General features: G+C 37.7%; 1 protein-coding gene across 1 annotated transcript in view; it reads left to right on the forward strand.

Annotated features, from left to right (window-relative positions):
- Nucleotides 1-19448, forward strand: part of pid1 (phosphotyrosine interaction domain containing 1) — a 35744-nt gene extending 16296 nt beyond the window's left edge. The window contains exons 2-3 of the mRNA XM_067419360.1: nt 4228-4374; nt 15728-19448. Coding sequence (XP_067275461.1) covers nt 4228-4374; nt 15728-16216 — 636 coding nt within the window. The 3' untranslated portion in view covers nt 16217-19448. The remainder of the gene's footprint in view (nt 1-4227; nt 4375-15727) is intronic.
- Nucleotides 19449-22216: the final 2768 nt, after the last annotated feature.

Consider the following 22216-nt stretch of genomic DNA (forward strand, 5'->3'; position numbering starts at 1 on the left):
AATACAAATCTCATAACATTATTTAATGCAGTAGTAATTTTTCTGGTTAAATAATTTAATTTGATTGGTAACATCCCTATAGTGTCTTATTTTAATTTAATGTAGAGATCAAATTTAAGAATATAATATGAAACCTGAAGCATAGCTTATATTTAATAAGATTAGGGGAAAATGCCCTTTATAAAGGTAAAATATCACTAATATGCAGATTTAAAATATGTCAAAGCTGATTGAACACTGAGAATATTGCTTCAGAATAAGTTAAATTTACAACACACACACAAATCCAACTTTTTTCCGGACAAGCACATTTTTTAATCGGACAAGTGAATGACCAATTTACTTATCCAAAGGAGAGACAGGAGCATGCTTAATGTCGAGCCCTAAATTATATTTTAGATTTGAATGCACAATTGTTTTTTAAATAAATAAGAATTCAACACGTTGACTACATCTGTTATTTTGTCTTATTATCTATATTTAGTAAATTCTGGTGCCTTTAGTCTCTTCAAGGAAGGTATACAGTTTATTATTAATTCAACAATAATATCGGATCGGTATCGGGTATCAACAGATACACAAAGCCCAGGCATCGATATCGGGATTGAAAAAGTCGGATTGTGGCGCTGTGGTTTCTGGTTGATTTGAGGGCTTTGTTCAGGTGTGTCTTGTTAATTGCTCCTTTGCTTGCCCATGTATTTAAGGCTGTGTTCCAGACAACCATAGGTAACCCTTAAAAAACAGGGTAACCCTTAAAAAAAACCTGTTTTTCCAACCTTCTACCCTTGAAAGTGCACTGGAACGGAAGTCAAACCCGTGACTTCCCTCCCGTGAACTCGTACTAGATCGATGCACTCCCAGTTAAGTGCTCTGACGTCACATCGCCTTCGAAACGACAATGGCAGCCCCTAAGGATATACAAATAACGTAAAATAAAGGTATTACAGCTTCTCTTGCCTTATGCACTGTTTTTTCTCATATGTTTCCCTCAAATAAGCAAGAAGTAAGCACCTTTGGTAATAGCAATGATTGTAAAGCCCCGTAGAGTCTGCCATGCTTTGTTTAGCTACTGCAATGCGCTCAGGCAGTTTGGCGTGACTTTGCCTGGAACGCTACAAAGTCGTGAGTCGTGGTTTGAAGTCGTAACTTGCGGGCTTAAAAACCTGCTTGGAACTCAGCATAAGACCTTAGTTTCTGTCTGTTTCTTGTCTTACAGTGTTCGTGGTTATTCTCTTGTTTATTGTTTTGATTCTTGGACTAAAGATTTTGAGTATCTTTTATTGTGTGCTTCATTACAGCCACGACAGGGTGTGTATAAAAATTCAACAAAAAAACTGAAAATGCAAACTTTTGAAAACGGGATAGAACTGCTATTGTGTGGAATCCTTGTCATTGTATTCACACAAAGAAAATGTTTTCCCAGTTAGTACTTTTTTAGTTTTTTGTAAACTTAACCTGAAATCAATCAGCAATTTAATTTAGGCATCACAACATTATAAAATACAGTATGAAAAATACATATTCATTCATTTTTAGTTCCATATTTGGATTGTATAGTTAAATACAATTAATTATGCATTATGACTGATAAATAAAATGGGAGCATTTTAGTTTCGTTGTCGCACTGATCTTGTTACACGCAACATCTAGCAAATCCACAATAATCAGAATTGTTGACAATGCTCTTTGCTTCAGTGCTAAAGCTTCTTTTAGATGGTCAGGAGATGGTTTTGTTAGCCACCACAAACCATGAAACTGTGGACCAAGCCACTTAAAACTTGCTTAAGAAACAGAAATGTGCATCAGTGTTCAAGTAAATGGAGAAAATGTGCTTTCCTGAAATGAGGATCTAACTCAGAGAATGTTCCCCTCTTTCTCAGAAACTCTCTCTAGAGAGGAACTCTTTGCTCTGTAGGAGGTAAAGTTTGGAAAACAATATCTTATTTCAGGAAGGGAAGTTTAAGGTCAACATACCAAAACGTTTGAATTATCAGTTATTTTGGAAGATGCATTTTATTATGACTGTGGAAACAGACAAGGGTTTGGTACATGCAAGGACACGACAATGACAGTGCATTTAAACACAAACACATGCAGTTTTTCCATGGAAGACGTCCATCTCTCCAGTCTTCTGTTGAATAAGCTTTAAATAGAGTCAGGTTCCTACAGTCTCTGAAGGGGTTCTTGACTTCCTGACTGAGAATAAAAATGAAACGCAGTGAAAATATTATGAATAAAATTCCAGATTTATTTCAACATCTCGCCCTCCCCTGAGCAGACCTTTCTTTCTTTCTTTCTTTCTTTCTTTCTTTCTTTCTTTCTTTCTTTCTTTCTTTCTTTCTTTCTTTCTTTCTTTCTTTCTTTCTTTCTTTCTTTCTTTCTTTCTCTCTCTCTCTCTCTCTCTCTCTCTCTCTCTCTCTCTCTCTCTCTCTCTCTCTCTCTCTCTCTCTCTCTCTCTCTCTCTCTCTCTCTCTCTCTCTCTCTCTCTCTCTCTCTGTTTTTCTCTCTCTGCTTCTCTCTTTATTCTTTTATCCTCAGACCACAGGAATGTTTCTTTCTCTCAGAAAGTTGTAAAGTGCTGATTCTGGGCTCAGGGTGCGTTTATACATGTGGCTTCTGTCGTTCACTCGTTTCTTCTGTCTCTCACTCAGTTTGCCATCTTTCCCATATTCTAGATTTCCCCATTCAAATCTTCTGTCATCAATGACGGAGTCAGATTCAGATGAATCTTAATACCCGTCATTCACCAAGTTCCACACCCTGCGCCATAAATGTTTGTTTACTTGATGTTTTGGCTTACTTTGCTATCAGCTGCTGCTAAATGTGTAGCACTCTCCATTTAACACATTTGACTATGTTTAAATTTAGTGTGATTCAGGAACAAATTACTCTTTTGACCTGGTTCTTTTTAGTGAATCAATAGCTGTGTTTCTTTCCATCTTTTTCAAGTGTATTTTGGAATATCGCATAAAGAAAATGCTGAGTTTTTTTTTTTTTTTTTTTTATTCGATTAGAATAAATGCGCACAAGGTACGATGAAAGCAAACAAACAAACATCTTGTGACTTTGCCGTAACAGGTTATTGGATAACTGGACTAACAAGTGCAATGAGATTGGTCCACAGCATTTCAAATGTTGGTTTGTTTATTCTGAAAACCCTGAGCCAAAGTCTGTCATCAAAATATTTAGCTATAATTACCTATCAGAATTGTCTTACATGGTTGTGTTCACAAACATCAGGCATCCGGACACTAGGCTTGCCGCAATAGTCGGTGTTGCCTGTGTTACTGTGTTCAGGCTCAACACCGGTTACATCAGTTGCCCACCGCCCACCCCCACGTCATTAGATTTTTTTTTTTTTTAGTTCAGTTAGAGAAGACATTACAATTCAAAACTGAACGTGTCGGCTTAATACAGCGTGAGCCGAGCGGGAGTCAAATATCTCATTTAACCTTAGATCGTCCCTCAATAGGGTTTACGTTTAAGTCCCTTGGGGTCAGATAGACCCCACACTTTTACAGAGCAATTGCATAAGGAAATATAAAAAATTGATAAAGCAAACTATATATATATATATATTTTTAATTTACTTCTCATCTATTCATTTATGCTGTGTTTTTGTGGATATTTTGTAGTTTTTTAACTGCACAACTGCACAATTCCTTAACTATGCCATAAATTGGCTAATGGAAAACACATTTTTTATGTATTTTACATATTTTAATTAAATCTAATAGTGAGCATTGGACTCTAAAGTGCAACTAAACTTTTATATACATTGTAATCATAACAGTTTTACACAATAAATTCAAGTTCCTTTAGAGACAGTTTGTTAATTATTATGTCTGTTTAATAAATAGCAGTTGACCAAATTTTGGATCCTGTTTTTTCCTGTTTTTGAAATGTATCGAGTTAGAAGGTTCCCTGTTTAATTTACATGAATTTAATTTAAATCTCCCAATGAATGCTGCCTCATTGTGCTTATTATATATACATAACACTATTACAACATGAGCGTGGTCTGAAAGAGAGACAGACCTCTGTGTAATATCACAAAAGTGTGCCATTAAATTTCTGGAGTACCTCGGATGTTATGATCAAACAATTCATTCATCCGTCCAGATTGTGGAAGTGGTGTTTTATAAGTTTAAGCAGAGGCACCTGTGCAGCTGTGTTTGTTAAACAATGTTCAAACTGTAGCCTAAACTGAGATGTTCTGTTTTTCAGCATTTACAGACAATGCTTAAGACCAAACTCAACGTGCTGACGCTCCGGAAGGACCCGCTGCCTACGGTGATCTTTCATGAACCTGAAGCCATCGAGCTGTGTTCCACCACACCTCATAACAAGAACCGCGCACACACAGGATATAAGGTAAATAACCTGCTGATATCTGCTATTGGGATTCAAAAGACTAGATTTTGTATTTTCTGACCTTCTGAATTAAATGGTGCCTCCAACTTTTGCCCAAAGGATGTTTAGTGCTCAAGTTTTCAGTGATAAAGACAATGAAAAATCTTTTTAAAAATGTAGTTTAAAGGGGACCTATTATGCTTATTATAAGTTTCAGATATCCCCAGAATGTCTGTGAAGTTTCAGCTGAAAATACCCCACAGATCATTTATTATACCATGTTGTAAACGCCCATTTTTGAGTGGAAGGGAAAATATGCTGTTTTCATGCATGTCTCTTTAAATGCAAATGAGCTGCTGCTCCCTCTCCTCCCGTTCTCAATGACCTGTACAGCGCGTGTCTTGGCACTCTGCCAAAAACTAAAACATCTGTTTTGTTTTAATGATCATCTCTATCATGCTCACGCCTGCGTGGCATTAAAGTTCTTCATCAGCATGAACGTTTTTTTAATATATTTGCATGCATTTTAAACCGTCTCAATCTAAATTTCTAATATATGGTTTTCTGAGCGCATATACACAAAGCACGCACACAGAAAGCTGGATGTCTGACGGAGCACCCTGTGAGTAATAAACTAAGTTCTCATTCACATCTTATTGCGCTTAAACTGTCAAATACAAAGGTTTAGAGCCCTGCACGGGCCTCAAATCTAGGCCCTAGCGCGCGACGCTGAGGCCCTTGCCCGGCTCGTGTCCGACAGCTTATCAAAATTCTCGGCCCGAATCCGACTGGAGCCTGTTTTTTTTGTTGTTTTTTTTACATTGTTGCAGCTATTACAATAGTTCAGTTTTGTTTTTAATGTCAAAATAGTTATATTTTGTTGACTATCCAGCCTAACTCCAGCAGCTGCACTGTAGAAACCTGGCTGGTGCAGGCTTGGACTCTGAACACTGTGCGAGCCATCTTTTGACAGTCATGTAAGCTATTATGATCTTTTGTTGTTTCCACCAGCGCAGCCTATCTCATTGTTCCTTTTAATTAATAAATATAGAATAATAAAATAAATATAAAACAAAGGAGAAGCCTAAAATATGGGCCGAAGCCCGGCCCGCGTTTTAGGTATGACGTGAAAATTGGCCCGAAGTCCGGCCCTAGGGGTGTAAAATACAGGGGTTTACAAAGGTTATGTCAAAAACACACAAAATTAATAGACACAATTGGTCACATGTCTGTGAATTTAAACAGCAGGAAAAGAAATTGCATGTGTATATTATATCTGTGTATTAAAGGTGCACTATGCAACTTTTCGTCCACTGGAGGGCACCTATTCTAAACAGCTCGCGAGTACCGGGACTTTTATTATGACGGGACGCGACACAGTCGCCGGGCACCCGCACTTCCGCTATTTCCGGTCAGGTAAAAACAGCTATTTTTATCATATCAGATACATTTAAGGGGCCAAGGGCTTCGGCCATCCGTCCACTCTCTTCCCTGAACTGAAATGAAGTAGTGGGCTGTACTTTCCACACGATTGACATCAGGTTCAAGTACGCCAGGTTGGCTGGTGGTTATGTTACCCCCATACTGCCTCCCATGGCCGAGACTGGTATTACGATACCTGTCGGGCCGGGATAGTAATGCACTGCTAATTAAGGTTGATATCTCTGCAGCACTATAACTTCTTTTTTTTTTTTTAATGACATCATTTTTACACATGGCACCTTTAAAGTAAACGCAGCATAATGGGCGGGGCCTGTGCAATGACTTCACATTAAATCACATTCCTGAATGGATCATTTTGAGACACTGTTTCAGATGGATGGGTAAATCACAAACAGGATGGATGGATTTTTACCACAATATGGTGTTTATGTACACACACTCCTGACATAAATATGTTCAAAAACAATATTAAATGAATTTTGCATAGAAGGGTTCCCTTTAAACACACGCACCAAGTGAACATTTTTTTTATTTTAACGTCATGTGATGCACCTATCATCAACCAAGTAAAAGCTAATAACCTTTTTTCACCTTAAACTTTAAATGCATGTAATCTTAATCTTTTTTTTTTTTTTTGGATATCTTTTTCAAGGTATGCATTTTTCTGTATGCTGGTCGCACCACAAACAGTTTTCAAATCTGAATGGATAGTCGAGCTGTTTTTCCCCAAAAGATTATGCCAAACTATTTAATAAGATTTTCTTTTCAAGAATGTTGAACTTTTAAAGAGGATTCTTGTTCATTCTTCTTCATTATGATATTATAATAGTATGATCCTGGTATAATAATTGTATAATCCTGAGATTTTTGAAAATGAGCATCATGTCATTTGACCTGATTTAAAATGTAAAAGAGATGTTCCACAATGACCCAGATAAGGCCAGCACATATATCTGTTGAAATATCTCATTTAAATGGGTTTACTTAAAATAATGGTCGAGTTTGGCTGGCTCTGACTGTTTGGAAAAACAATATTTTTGAAGTTCTATTCGGTGTCACGAGTAGAATACAAATGACACCCTTCACATTAAAAAAAATAAAAAAAAATTCTTCATAATAATAACCTGGTTGATGCATTTGTACGCATTCATGTGCTTGTGTTGCTTGTGTTGGTCCATCTGTCCATGTAGAATATACATGCATGTATTGAAAGGAAAAACAGCCAAATAATACATAAGCTAAAAATATAGAAAATCTCTCATGGATATCGGCCTACTAAAGAAGCTGCAATGTTGTTGCCATGGATACCTCAGCATCCATTCATTGAAAAATGCTGGCTAAGACAAACACAGAGCATCTCTCTCTCTCTCTCTCTCTCTTCTCTCTCTCTCTCTCTCTCTCTCTCTCTCTCTCTCTCTCTCTCTCTCTCTCTCTCTCTCTCTCTCTCTCTCTCTCTCTCTCTCTCTCTCTCTCTCTCTCTCTCTGTCTCTGTCTCTGTCTGTCTCTGTCTCTGTCTCTGTCTCTGTCTCTCTCTGTCTTTGTCATGCTCCTTCCACATCACTAGTGTTTTTCTTTCTCTTGAAAGCTGTAGGGCCCGGCATAATTTATGCCACATTTCTAACATTAAAGGAATGTACTGTGGGCACATATTTGCGACCAGTTGAAAAATTTCACATATTTTCATCTGTGTATTTTAACATGGACCTCAGAGAATATAAAGCATCTGGCCTACACTAAACACACTCGACCACAAGCGTGTCTAAATTTTTGGGTGTAGACCGGTTTTATAATGATTTACATTTTTCTTAAAATGGCAAAAGCTGTTTTACCCGATGTCCAGTGCGACAAACCATGTGTTATTGCATGAGGGTAGTTGTTTGAGAGAGTTGGCTATAGAAAGACAGACAGAAAGAACGACCTAATCATCCTTTGAGACCTTTTGATTATGTAACAACTCAACAAAGCTAGTCTATACGCTGTTTCCATGGTGATCGGCCCCGTTGTGTGTGTGTGTGTGTGTGTGTGTGTGTGTATATACACACTCCAGTGCTCGCTTCTCCCTAGGCATACATAAAATATCTGCTCTGATCTGTTTTAAACCAGTGATAAATTGGTATCATTTAAGATGATCTATTTTTAATTAGTTTTTTCACTTTTAATTTTCATTAGTTACTTTGTCGGGTGTTTTTCAAATGTATATTAATTTTTTAAATATTTTATTTGTTATTTTTAGTAATTCATTTTGTATATAGTTTTAGTTAAGTATAATACTTTTTTGAACACACCCCTTTCAACTAATTCAACTAATTGCCCAATTGCACAGCCTTAAGAGCGTGCATATCATGAATGCTGGGTCTTGTTTGTTTTCTGACAATCTACTGAACCTACTGGTAAGTTGTTTGCCACGTAGCAATAAAAAATATACTAAAAACCTTGATTATTCTAGTTAGTCACATTGTACTGCTATTATTTTGAACAATACTGTATCTTTCGATCTAATGGACAAAATAAGCTCATGCTGTTCACATATGAACGCGACTGGAGATGATGGAAAAACAAATGGCTTTCATTTCTGCTCTGACAGCCGCAAGATCACAAGAGTGTGTGTTAGAAATCAGGAATGGTGAGAAAACTTTCATTTTCCATCCTTTAACCAGACTTGGGTCTTCAGTCGACGAAGTTTAAAGCCCGTCTGGCTAGCACACTTCCCATAAATGTACATATTAGGTCAGTAGGTGGAGAGTAGACGTCTTTTCTGGTTGTTCGAATGCATTTGACCGCTTGAACGTCTACACTATGAAAGCAATCCAGGCAAAATTGTTTTCGACTACCTCTGGAGAGGGACTAAAGTGGACAAGCTCAAAACGTTTTAGACCCCGTTTACACTTGTATTTAGTGTTGTTCACTTGTGAGCCGATTGACCAAAACGCATCTTAAAACCAGGTGTAAGCAGGGCCAAAGAATGATCCCATGTGCCGTATATTCCAAGAAAATCCTGATCTTGGCCATTAAAGTTTGTGAGACTATTAGCGCCGCAGTCCACTACTACTCGCTGTGAGAAATCAAGACATACAATCCATGTACTCTGAGCTGAATTTATCCATTGTGTTCATCGCAACAAGACTTTTGGATGTTTCTGGGCGTTGTATTTCATGTTTTAATTTTTCTTTGTCTTTATTTTACTTTTTTACCTGACTGTGACATTAAACCAAATCCGTTATTCAGAGTGTTGGCTATAAACTAACTAATGTTAACTAACTTTCACTTTTTTTCTCAACAAGACATGCTGTGACTGTAGAAGACGTTTATGCAAATGTTGAAATAGCGCAACACATATTTGCCCATCATTATGTTTTGAGTTTTGACAAATTTCGAAAAGCAGTGACGCACGAAATTGAGCTTGTGAAGTTATTAGCATCTGTGTTCATGTACGTGTGTAGTGAATGTGTCTGGACTTCAGCATGTAGCGGGTGACTCATAGCATGAGTGTTTGGGTTTGTACTAGCAACTCGTCATTTACATGCTTTTTTTGTGAGTGAGTGTGTGTTTGGTAAGAGTAAATTTGTGTGTATGTTAGTACTGTATGTTTGTGAAAGCCTTCATTATGGAGTCAGAGGTGAAAGATTCATTCAGTGTGTACAAAGTCTGTTCTGTGTACTGTTTACACACGCACACCTTCTGTTAACAAACACAGTGACACACACAGACCAAATATAGTCATTGCTTCCCCTCAGAACAAACTTTCTCTGGCTTAAGCACACAAACACACTCTTTTACACACACACATGTGAGTATATATGACTGTGTGCACATGCCCTCCTCGTACAGCTGCGTCAGGGGACACATGCGCCTCTCATTCTGGAATCAGGCAGGATCATTAATATCCCGCTCTGGAATGCCGAGCTGGTGAAGAATTCCTTTTTTCTAAATTATACGTGGAGAGTCTTGAACACCAGTTGTTGTTTGTCACACTGCCACCTGCTGGACACATGAATCCCAAGTCAAATAAAAAACAGTGTTAAGAATGTGTACTGGAAAATCTGTCACAAAACAACACTTTCATGTATTTATTGATGCACACATGCTATTTATTAATTGGTCTAGATAAAGTAGGGCTGGGCAATGTATTGAATACATTTCATTTAAATACACTTTTTATGTTGCCAGTGTGTTTCCCAAAGAGTGTTTATAACTTTCACTTTCCTACATTCATGTTTTACATTCATCCATGGTATTTTAATGCGCTCAGTTGTAATTGGATTTGGATTGTCAATTGGATTGTCATATTAACCATGTGGATTTATTGCTTTAAAATGTTCATTCACAATAATTTTTTGCACCAATACAAAAAGCCAGGGTATTTTCATAGGTGGCCAGGCGGTGGCAGATGCCAGCAACCAGTCAGGGGTGGCACTTCTTAAAAAGTCAGAAGTGTGAGATATAAACTCTCAGTTTTGACTTAAAGGTGCCCTAGAATGAAAAATGTAATTTACCTTGCTATAGTGAAATAATAAGAGTTCAGTACATGGACATCACATACTGTGAGTCTCAAACACCATCGCCTCCTCCTTCATATGTAAATCTCATGAATCAAAAACACCACAGAAAAATAAGTGCTTCTCAACATAACACCAATCGTTGGGGTACATTTATATGCACGCCCCCAACATTTGCATATCCGAACATGTTCAATGTCAGGCGGAAATGACAGCGAATCATGCAGGTAAACAAGACACTCGAGGATAGCGAAAACGGCAGCTCTCATGGACACGCGTCATGTTCCAGGCTGTGCAGGGGACGTGAGGACTTTTCTACCCTTCCCACAGATAAAAAATGTCAACAGTCATGGTTGATGTTTATTATAATCGGATACCACAACAATTTAATTTTAAGATCGTTTGTTTGTTTGGTCCATTTCAAGCAAGCTTCTACCATACAAAACTAAATAGTGTCTAATGACACAGGTTAATATTATTTTCTATTACAAAATACAACCATAGATGCGTTGCTTGCAGATCGTTCACTCGATCCTTCTAGCAAACGTCACCTTTTCCACCATATAAGTTAAAACGATAGTCATTTGACAAGGCTATTCATTTTGTAAAAACAGATATTTATATTTTTGAGAACTGAAGTTTGATGTTTTTTGCATGCATGTATTTCAGAGTACATCACAGTCACTGCGTAGCCTACATTGTGACTAACGTTATATAAACATGCAATATCGCTGATGAAAAAAGACGAGTCTAAAATCACTGGTTTTGGTTTTGTCTGAAGGAAGGGCATTCAAGGGCTTTCTGTCCTTTGAATGTAAGTTTTCCGTGTTCCTCAAATAAAGAATCAAACGGTCATGAATCAGCATATTTTAATTTGATTTCAACTTAATTACACAAATTGCGAGATTATATCTCACCCACAGAATTGCGAGTTGTAAAAAAACTGAATGAACAGAATTGGACTTTACAACACGCAATTCTGAGGAAAAAATGCCAGAATTGCAAGATTTAAACAATTGAGATTAAAAAGTCGTAGTTATCTTTTTAAAATGTTTTGTTCTGTGGTGGAATCGGTCTTCCATAGTTTTAGTGCCAACACAACTGGATACAATTATGTTTTACTTATTTGTAATTGAGAGAGGTCTATTTTTAAAATATTGGTATTATTCCTCACCTTCAGGCATATTAATAAAAAAAGTTCACTAGCTAGTTCTCAAAACCCCCAAAAGCTTTTCCTCCATCATTGCATCCTTATGGATGAGACCTACAGATAACTACATACCCTAGTTCAAAGATTAGTTAACCTTCAAGGTGTTTTATGTAATTAATGAACTATTCAACAAGTCTGTAAGGTATGTTTCCAGAACAGTAAACATTGAATGTTTAACATTCTTTTAGTTGTCAAAATAAATTAGTTGCAACAGTTTTATCATACCTGAATTCAACTCAGTACAAAGGAAAAAATATGTGCAAGTACCGTTATGTGAATATGCTTGGGGAATGTAAAATGTACTATAGAGAACCGTATAACCAATGGGAGACTGTTCATCTTCCCTTCGCTCCAGTCCTGCACTATGTGACACTTGTCACTCTAGCCGTGAAAAAACAAAACTAAATTTACTTTGCAGAGGAACATTGGTTTGGTTGTGCTTCGGCTCTGTTTGTGACTGTACAATTCTCTCAGTTCTCTCCATCTCCAAAAAGCCAAGCTGATGTTGATTCTGGTTTTATTACTTTTGTTTAAAACGGGTAATTCCTCGGAGGTTGGAGATTTCATGTCAACCTTTCTCACTTGCATTGACAACTAACCTAGATAAATGTTGACTTTAAAAAATGTGTTCAATCCCTGGTAAGTGGCAGTACCAGGGATTGAACACATTTTTTAAAAGTCAACATTTATCTGATGAAAGTCGAGTAGACAAGTGTCGTCATTAATGAACAATAAGCCTGAACCTCGAGCTGAGACGCAAACATGTGTTTCTTTTCTTCTCCCCAGCTAAGGCCTGTGACAGCGCAGCCCAAAAGGTTATTGTTTAAAACGGCTTTTATAAATTATTTTGTCTTGGGGTCATTATATTTCTCACAGATTTCTGCTCTTTTTGAATCAGGTACAGATAAAATAGCCCAGTAAAGATTACATTTATAAGATTTCATTAGTGAGAGAGCAATTGCGTGTGAATTAATTCTTTTTGGTTGAAACAATAGTACTAAACGAAAGGAGAATATCTAAAGGAGTTAACTAAACGAAACTAACATATTTTTTTCAGAGTAAATACATAAACATTGAGAACATTTTATCAGATGGTTGAACAAGTTATTTTTGGCTATAACACCCGGCCCTTAGAATAAAATAGTAAACTAGTGAATCACACACATTGTGAGTAATTTTGACCGCATGTTGCATAACAGTGTTGCACAAACAACATTGTTTCTCCATGTATTTTGTGTAGGTGTGTGCATGCGATTCCACTGTTGTGGAATTTAATGTTGATTTACTCTGTATTTGTATGGTATTGCTGTCCTGATGTCAGATTAATACATTGCACAATATTTGCACTCACTCACTTCGAGAGCTGTGCATCAGACATCTGGAAGAGCAGCTATTTTGTTGGAAGGCACTCGGTCGCCTGCGGAGGTAAGAGGACAGAGATGAATGAGCGCTCTGTTGCTGTCTAGACTGTGTGGTGACTGAGAAGCATCAATCTGCTTCAGTGTTTGATGATTTCTCACAGTTTCCACCTGAGGTTTCGCGCACACACACACACACACACACACACACTCACACACACACAGAGACCCACCCAGGAACAGACATCACAAGGTTCATGTGAACAAACAAATCTTCAGAAAGACTGCAATCTGTCATCTCACCACAGTTAAATACACATCAAATACATGAAGAATGACTTGACGAAAGAGTGAGGATCAGGATTATTGTAGTTTTGAAAAGTTTTTCATCTTTTTTATTATTATTTTGGATTTATTAAAAAAACTCCTTTTTGGTTTGATATGTGAATTCATAATCAGTGCTGGTTATTCCAAATATATATTTTTTCCAAACATACATGCTCTAAACTTCTTCTTCTTTTAATGTTTGCTATTTGCTCTGTTAAACGTGTGGTTTGGTGGTGTGGTGTGGATTTCTGGGCAGTTTTCTCTCAGCAATTTTATTGCACTTTTAGTTTTTTTGCTGGCTGAATTTTTGGCGCATCCAAAAATATTTTTGTTATTATACACTACACAAGTTATATATCTATATCTTTTTGTAATTATTCTCTTTTGTATGGCAGCCACAGTTTCCAGTTATGAACAATATAAGCCATATTGTTCACTATATGATAAACAATATGATTTAAGTCGTAATATTGAGAAACGTTCTTATTATTATGGGATATTAAGTTATATATAAATATAACTTGTAAATATATAACAAGTCTCTCATAATAACCAAGTCATTATTACAAGAAAATAAGTCATTATTATGAGAAACTCTCAATATAATGAGATACTAAGACATAATTATGAGAAAATGCCTCAATATTATGACTCGAAGAATCTTATTTTTATACACAGTTGTGGCAGAAATTGGCTTACCATGTCTGTATTTATTTGATCAAAAATACAGTTATATATATATATTGTAAAATATAATTTGACAGTCACATGATCCTTCTGAAATCATTCTAATATGCTGCTCAGGAAACATTTAGAAATATCAATGTTGAAGACAGTTGTTCTGCTTCATTTTTTTGTGGAATCCATTTTTTTCCAGGATTATTTGATGAATAGAAAGTTCAAAAGAACAGCATTTATTTGAAATAGAAATATTTTTTTAACTTTATAAATGTCTTTACTGTCTCCTTTGATCAATTTAATGTGTCCTAGCTGAATAAGTGCATTGAATCCTTACAAGAAAAAAAAGTTTTACTGACATTTTTTTTAATCTTTCTTTTTTCTTTCTTTTCTTTTTTACACAGTATTTGCACAATTGTTCTTGTTGTGGTAATAGTGTTCATTTCCGATACACACACTCACTCGCTGCCTCATCTGTTAGTCATAGGGTAGTGAGGGTCTTCTTTCAGGTCTAATGTTTTCCAACACTTCTTCCAGAAGAGAACACTCACCCTCTCTCTCATTCTCTCTCTGATGTAAATCGTTTTCAGAAGAGAAGAGATATTACTGGCATTTCCTCTCCCAGCTCGCAGCAAGGCTTCATCTTTCTGTTTCAGACACGAGAAAGAATGAGATTAAGGAAAACCAAGCGCATCTGGAGAGAGAGGCACTATACTAGAGTCGTGTTCATAAGAGGAATGACTTTGCATTCTACAGTTACGCTGGTATGAAATTCTCCCTCAAAGCTCAGCACAGTTTGTTTCAAAGTTTGTACAGTCTGTTATGCAATACAAACTATTTAGTTTAATTGCATTCTCCTAAAGGAGGTAAAGAACTGGGAAGGAGAGGCTGTGGCCAGAATTAGACCTTGTGGTTGCAGACTAAACAGAATGTCTGGAAGAGGAAAACACAAAGCCAGACAAAGTAGTTTTTTTTCTCTTCTATAGTTTCACATTTTCTTCCCAAACTCTTACCAAAAGTGCACACATTCAAGCACAACAAGAACAGGTATTCTCAACTACTTATGGTGTCATTTTACTTTCTAACTGATTTGCAAACCAATGACAAATAACTGATGAATGGGAAAAAAAACTAAGTGTACTTTTATGTATTGTTATTGGTTTCATGTGTTTAAAATGTTAGTACACCATTTTCAACAAAAGCTTTGATTGAAGAAAACGCGGAGTCCGGTAGCATTAAAATATTTTCTTCGGAACTTGAATACATTTTTTAAAAATCATCAGTTTCCACATAAATATGAAGCAGCAAAAACAGGTATTAACATTGATAATAATAAATGTTTCTTGAGCAGCAAATCATCATATTTGAATGATTTGTGAAGAATCACGTGACACTGAAGACTGGAGTAATGATGCTGAAAATGTGATCACATTAATAAATTAACTTTTATATTCAGATAGAAAATATGTATTATAAATTGTAATATTGTTTCTCCAATTAAATAAATGCAGCTTTTTTATGAATCTAGAATAGATGAATAAGACCTAATTTACCGGGTTTCTTTTGCATTTGTATTGCTCTTTGGTTTAGGTAAACCATTGCTAATTTAGAAATTACTTATCTAAAAATGGATTGGTAAATGTAACTCATGTCATATACATACTGTTTGTGTATCATGCTCAGACATGCATGAGAAATTGAATACTAGTAAAAAAAAAAAAAATGTGTGCATTTATATTTATACACATTATTTCAAAAATAAGCATCTATATTTATTTGAGCTTTTCATTGTGCATATGGGCATTTGCATGAATCCAAATCATCTTTTCACTTTTTCTTTTGTGTGTTTGCTTTTTTTCCAGGTGACCTACCTTGGCAAGGTGTCGATTTCCGGCACTCATTTCCTGTCCGGCTGCACGGAGTCGGCTGTGGTGGGATTATGTGACACAAAGCGGACATCTCTCACCCACGACGACTCAATCACCTCTTGCAATGCCATACTGGAAATCCGCCCCTTCCAGGTACGAATGCATCACCTGGACGAGCGGGGCGAGGCCACGGTCGCCATGGACACCTTCCAGGTGGCTCGCATCGCGTACTGCACGGCGGATCACAACATTAGCCCAAACGTGTTCGCGTGGATCTACCGGCAGATCAACGACGATCTGACGTTCCAGATGGACTGCCACGCCGTGGAGTGCGAGAGCAAACTAGAGGCTAAAAAACTGGCCCACTCCATGATGGAAGCCTTTAAGAAAACCTTCCACAGCATGCGCAGCGACGGACGGATCCACAAGAGTGGCTCGTCCGACGAGTTCCCAGAGGAGTTGAGCACTCCCGACGACGGCTGAGAGAAAGAAGGCATCAAACTTCTCTTAAGCGGGAGGGGAAGGGGGTTGAGAGGGAGCGCAAGTGTGAATGCGCTCTTTATGTCTTTGTGCCATAATAGAATATTCAGAAAAATAACAAAACAAAACCTCAACAAAAAGAGAATGGAAACAGTGACAGAAATTCAAACCACAAACCAAGAAACTAGTCTGCCTTTTTTGATCTTGGCTGCCAGACAGACATGCCCATTTTACTAAAGCATCTGAGCGTCAGCATCATTATGAACTCTACGACGGTCACACTCCCACTCGAAAGCTGCTGGTTTTGATATGGCACGTGAGAAATGGCAAGAACTCGTATCTGTTATTCTCCTTTCGTTTAGCCAATCAGAACCTAGGGCCTATTCACCTTTTGTTCGGGGACCTGGGAATTCCCGATCTGTGTGCGCAAATCTTTTGTCATTTTTTTAGATAATGCAGAGATGCGTTTCCTCTGCTAAGTTGAGAGTAAAATGATATAATTTTGATATTTATGGCAGGCAGCCAGCCAAGGGCATTCCTTTACCTTTATCGGGCCATAGTAATTATAGGGACCATGCATCGATTTATTTTGTTTCTTAAGATACCAAAAGTCATTGTGTGTGTGTGTGTATGTGTGTGTGAGATCTAGGGTTTATCTGTCTGCAGCTCATGAGCCTTTGAATAACTATGGAATGGGTTCTCTACAAGCTAAGTGTGCTTGTCTGTCCGGTGCAGTTTAGTGTGTTTGTGTTCTCGAACAGAATATACCAGCGCATGTGTTAAATGAGATGTTGAAAGCGAGACGTTCCAGATGCAGGGCAAAAGGTGCGGTCGCATTTAAGACCCATTCGCGCCAAAAACAATAACGATAACTATCCATGGTCACACCTTTGCACAATGTTCTGTTTATTCTAAGTGCACGCTGCAGTTTTATCATCTGCCGCTTTAAATGCTCTCGCTCTTTAAAGCAGGGTGGATTCTGATTGGCTGATTTTTTAATTTTATTTTTTATTACCAACATGTGATTCCAACGATATCGTTTCTCTGTGCCGTTATCGTAGTAGTTGTGGTGTGGACTCTGCTGTTCTTTTATTTTTAGAATGAGTTTTAGGGCAGATTTATTAACAGCTGGCACCAGCGCAAACCCTTTTTTGGCATTAAAAAAATACTGTCAGAAGACATGCAGTGAAAATATAGGGGTGGACAGGGTTATTTTTTGGGGCTGACCTTATTGCATATGCATTTGTAGGAGTTTCCCTTTCAGATGCAGGAGAGTATTTAAATGACCAAGTTTTGCGTTAGCCAATTTACTGGTATTTGCGCCATTATTTAACGCCCCAAAGAAGCATGTCTTAAACCAAACCAATCTGGCTGATCTTGGTAGATTGCGGTAGTCATTATGGAAATAAGTCAGTCGCGTCTGTGTTCTTTAGTCTTAATTTGCCCTGTTTAGTAAATCTGGCCTTTTGAATGTTATAGTTATCGTCCTTGGTGTGAACGGGCCTTTTCTGTTGCCTTTGCGAATTTTGCGAGCGACATCCAGATATTCCAGTAGGAATCTGTGTGAACGAGGAGTTTCGTGTGAGGGCGAAAAAATTCCCCAAGGATATTTTGCTCATGTTGTGTGACTTGTCCACGCTGACCAACGGAAAGCTGCTTGTTTTGAAAATGAATCCTGTGCGAGCGGCACTTCGTACATCTCACCGCTATTGACAATGGACCCCTGTGCTAATGTGACCGCACCTTATTTACACATCACATTGCTTCGATCGTGAACAGAAACTTTTGCTATCGGTCCTTTGTTTGCATACAGGGCGTCAAGACGTCTTTCCGATGGGTTTGGAGAGAGTTGTGTGAATGTTTGCGTAGGGAGAGGGAGGACCCCAAAAGCATAGCTGTCCATAGAGTGCCTGTCCCTTACCCCTATGCTGAATGTATGATGTCTCTTGTGCTGCAAGCGCTATATATGTACTGGTACTGAAAGCCTTGTTTGATTATAATTTTTTTTTTAAATATACATTTGTATTTGCAGGTAATTTGGGAGCTGTATAATGGCTTAGAGCAGGGGTGTCAAACTCAGTTCCTAGAGGGCCACAGCCCAGCTGAGTTTAACTTCCACTTGAATTAAAAGCTCCTGATCCAGCTCATCAAGTTCTTCGGGCCTATTTGAAACTACCGAGCTGCATCCGAAATCACTTACTTCCCCACTATATAGTAGGTGATATAGTATGTGACAAAAGAAGTATGTCTTTATTCACAGTACTCATAAATGAGTAGGCAAAAAGACACTTTACTATCCCATGAGGCCACGGAAGAGGATTTGAGAATAATGGCGTGACGGCGACGCAACTGGCACTGGTAGGTCACGTGATAAGGACAACATGACGAATGTAGTACGTCCGGATTACATTTATTATAGAACATCTTTTTTGTGGCTGTGAAGTAATTACTTCAAAATAAATACCTACTCGAGAGAGATTGTGATTTTGGACGCAGCTCGGGTATGTGTGTAAGAGAAACTAAACTCTGTAGAACTGTGTCCCTCCAGGAACTGAGTTTGACCCCCCTGGTTTAGAGAGTCACTTTTTGTACAAGATGTTATACGCGTGTTATTTTGGCTCAAAATGTAACGCATCCGTGCTCACACCCGGCTCCACTCACCTGTGAAAACCCTGTTAAGGGGACGATGGATTGTGGAGCAATGAGCAGATGAATGAAGAGACTATTTTGAATTCCGGATTCTAATTCGAATTGGGATTCTGTTGGACTGCATCTGGTTTTGGGACAATAAGGAGAACCCTGGGAAGTAAGCATTTATAAATGTAAAGAAATATATAAAAAAAGATATATACAGTGTATTTGAAACTCATTTGATAAGCTTATGTAAATACAAATGTATCCATTTTTTTCCTTTTAAATACTGCATTAAATGTTTGATATTTTAGAATAAAGTGGCAAGCACCATTAAATGAATCAGTATTACGGCCAACTGTGAATTTGGATCGGGAGTGGAGGGCAGCCTATAGCGCGAGTGAGGAAATGTCGGGAGGATGAGTGTCTCGTTGTTGTTCTTGTTGTCGTTTTTCATTTGTAAAATTGTAGATGAACTTTCTCACTACATGTCTTAATGGCTCAGACTCGCTTTAATGTTTTGAAATGTTACCATATGTGTTTTTTATGCTGTATTTGCAAAGATAAAAAAGATACAGTATATATAAACTATTTACCAAGTTAAGTCGTTTTTCTTCTTATTATTTGCCTTCAAAATGTGTCATTGATCATAGAGTCTGCTTGTGGTGGAGGCTATGGGTCAGGTTATACACCATTTTAGTGAACATACAAAATGCTGTCATTAAAATATGTGATATAATATACATATGTGAATCCATCTACTCGAGGAGTTGTAGTAAATATATTTTCGTACTAAAAAGAGTTAAGAGATCTGCTTCTACAGTTGCTCTTCTCTCTTCAGTCAGGAGGTGGCGTCAGAGTCCATCAAAAACTGGCATAATAGGAGCTGCTGCTCAAAACCGAGGCATGAGTGCAGCTTCCAGCTTCCCCACTGGATGTATTTTTGGGTGAGATGGGTGGAGCTTATTTCTCCACCCATTAGATCCACATGCTTAGCCCATGATGTTCAGAGAAGTGGAGCTGGATGTCATTTGGCTCTGCAGTGAGAGCCACTTGCATAATAGTGTCACCTACTTTGAAGGTGCATTTTTTATATTATGCCACATTTTTTTCTTCATCTTGTACCTCTAGAGGGCACTGCAGCACTGCATAGGAAATGGAGTATAGAAATGTAGCAGGATTACACATGGGTCATTCCTACAGTTTGGTGGATTTTATGTCCCCATGAAACAATACCTCAAATGATTATGAAATCTTAAAATGTTAATAATTTTTCATGGCACGTGGTTTTCCATGCATAGATTTATCTCCGTTAACACAAATTCATAGTAATAAGCAAATTAATTAAAGGGTTAGTTCACCCAAAAACTCACCCTATGTCATTCCTCACCCGTAAGACCTCCGTTCATCTTGAGAACACAGTTTAAGATATTTTATATTTAGTCCGAGAGTGTATCTAAGTGTATGCACACTATACTGTCCATGTCCAGAAAGGGAATAAAAACATCATCAAAGTAGTCCATATGTGACGTCAGTTAGTTCATTAGAATCTCTTGAAGCATCGGAAATACATTTTGGTCCCAAAATAACAAAAACTGTGACTTTATTCAGCATTGTCCGCGTTTGTTTTCAATTGAATATTTTCGATGCTTCAAGAGATTCTAATGAACTAACTGATGTCACATATGAACAACTCTTATGATGTTTTTATTAGCTTTCTGGACACAAATGAAAATTAGCTCATGATTTACTCACCCTCAAGCCATAGTAGGAGTAAATGACATTCTTCTTTCAGACGAATACAATCGGAAATTATATAAACAAAAAAATGTCCTGGTTAATCCAAGCTTTATAATGGCAGTGAATGGCAGCCCAAAATTTGAAGCCCAATAAAGTGCACCGGTAACACTTTACAATGAGGTTTCATTAGTTAACATTAGTTAATGTTATAACTAACCATGAACAGTACATTTGTTACTGTTTGTTCATCTTTGATAATGTTAGTTAAAGGGGTCATGAATTGAGAAATCAACTTTCCCTTGAGCCTTTGATATATAAAATGTCATGGTAATATAAGAATATACTGTAAGTTTCAGAGCTGAAAACTTCCCTGTTAGTCAAAGAAAAGCTTTTATAGACACCAGGCCCAGCAAACAAGAGCTCTCTAATCTATGAGGTATTAGAAGGGGGAAACGCCGCCTCTGTGTGTACGCTGCTCCTGTAGCCCGCTCACCGACACAGGTCGACACTGGATTTGCTGACATACTGAGATTAAAACACAATGCTGTGCCTTCTATATTGGATCCAACAGTTATGGCGCAGCACACTTATGTGAGTAAAACGTGTTTATTTTTATTTTTATGTGTGATAGTATAGCATTATGTGTACTTGTCTAATAGAAAATATCTTAGCATGCTGTCACAGGCTGGAAAATCCTTTATTTGTTGGTTCATTGCCATTCTGTATCAGAACAGATCAGATCGGATATATATTATGGGCCAGAGGGCTCGCAAAGCCCAACGTCCCACCTAAGCACGTCGGCAGGCTGGTGAATCTTAAATAGTGAAATAACATTCGTTTCTTGGATCTGTGTTGTTAATGTTCACTCTCTTGACTTCCGATCGGGCGGGCCAAGTAATAAAAAAAATGATCAATTGCGGGTGGATAAGAGATAATAATAACAATTCTGTTAGTGGTGACCCCGAATAGTCGAAGATCCGATGCATCGATATGCGGAGCCGGATTCGACCACCGATCTCACGGTCGAAACTTTCGTGGGTGTTATGAAACGAGGATCATACCATTTTGGCAATATGGGGTGCTCAATATTTTAAAGACATGGCGCTGCGCCTTTAAAATTCGAACACATTGTTTTCAATGAGTGTACACACACCGGCGTCGGCATTTGCCGCCTGTCTACAGCGACTCAGGAAGTTGTTTAAAATCCTGCCACGCCATTTCAAGGTTTTATATTACATTTATATTATATTTCCCTCAAATCATCAATTTACTGATTTCACCCTGTGCTACAAGATACACCCATTGTGCAGATGCAGCTCTTCTGTAAGAAGTTGATTCAAAATTGAGCTTGCACGTATATAATGTGCATGTCCGGTGGGATACCTGAGGCTGAGCTTCGCATCCGGTGTGCAACCCCCTTTAGGCACAATCGGATTAAAGAGTTAGTTCACCCAAAAATGAAATTTATGTCATTAATGACTCACCCTAATGTCGTTCCACACCCGAAAGACATCCGTTCATCATCGGAACACAGTTTAAGATATTTTATATTTTAGTCCCAGAGCATATGCAGTCAATGCACACTTCACTGTCCATGTCCAGAAAGGGAATAAAACCATAATCAAAGTCGTC

This window comes from Pseudorasbora parva, chromosome 16, assembly GCF_024679245.1.
Source record: "Pseudorasbora parva isolate DD20220531a chromosome 16, ASM2467924v1, whole genome shotgun sequence".
Taxonomy (NCBI): Eukaryota; Metazoa; Chordata; class Actinopteri; order Cypriniformes; family Gobionidae; genus Pseudorasbora; species Pseudorasbora parva.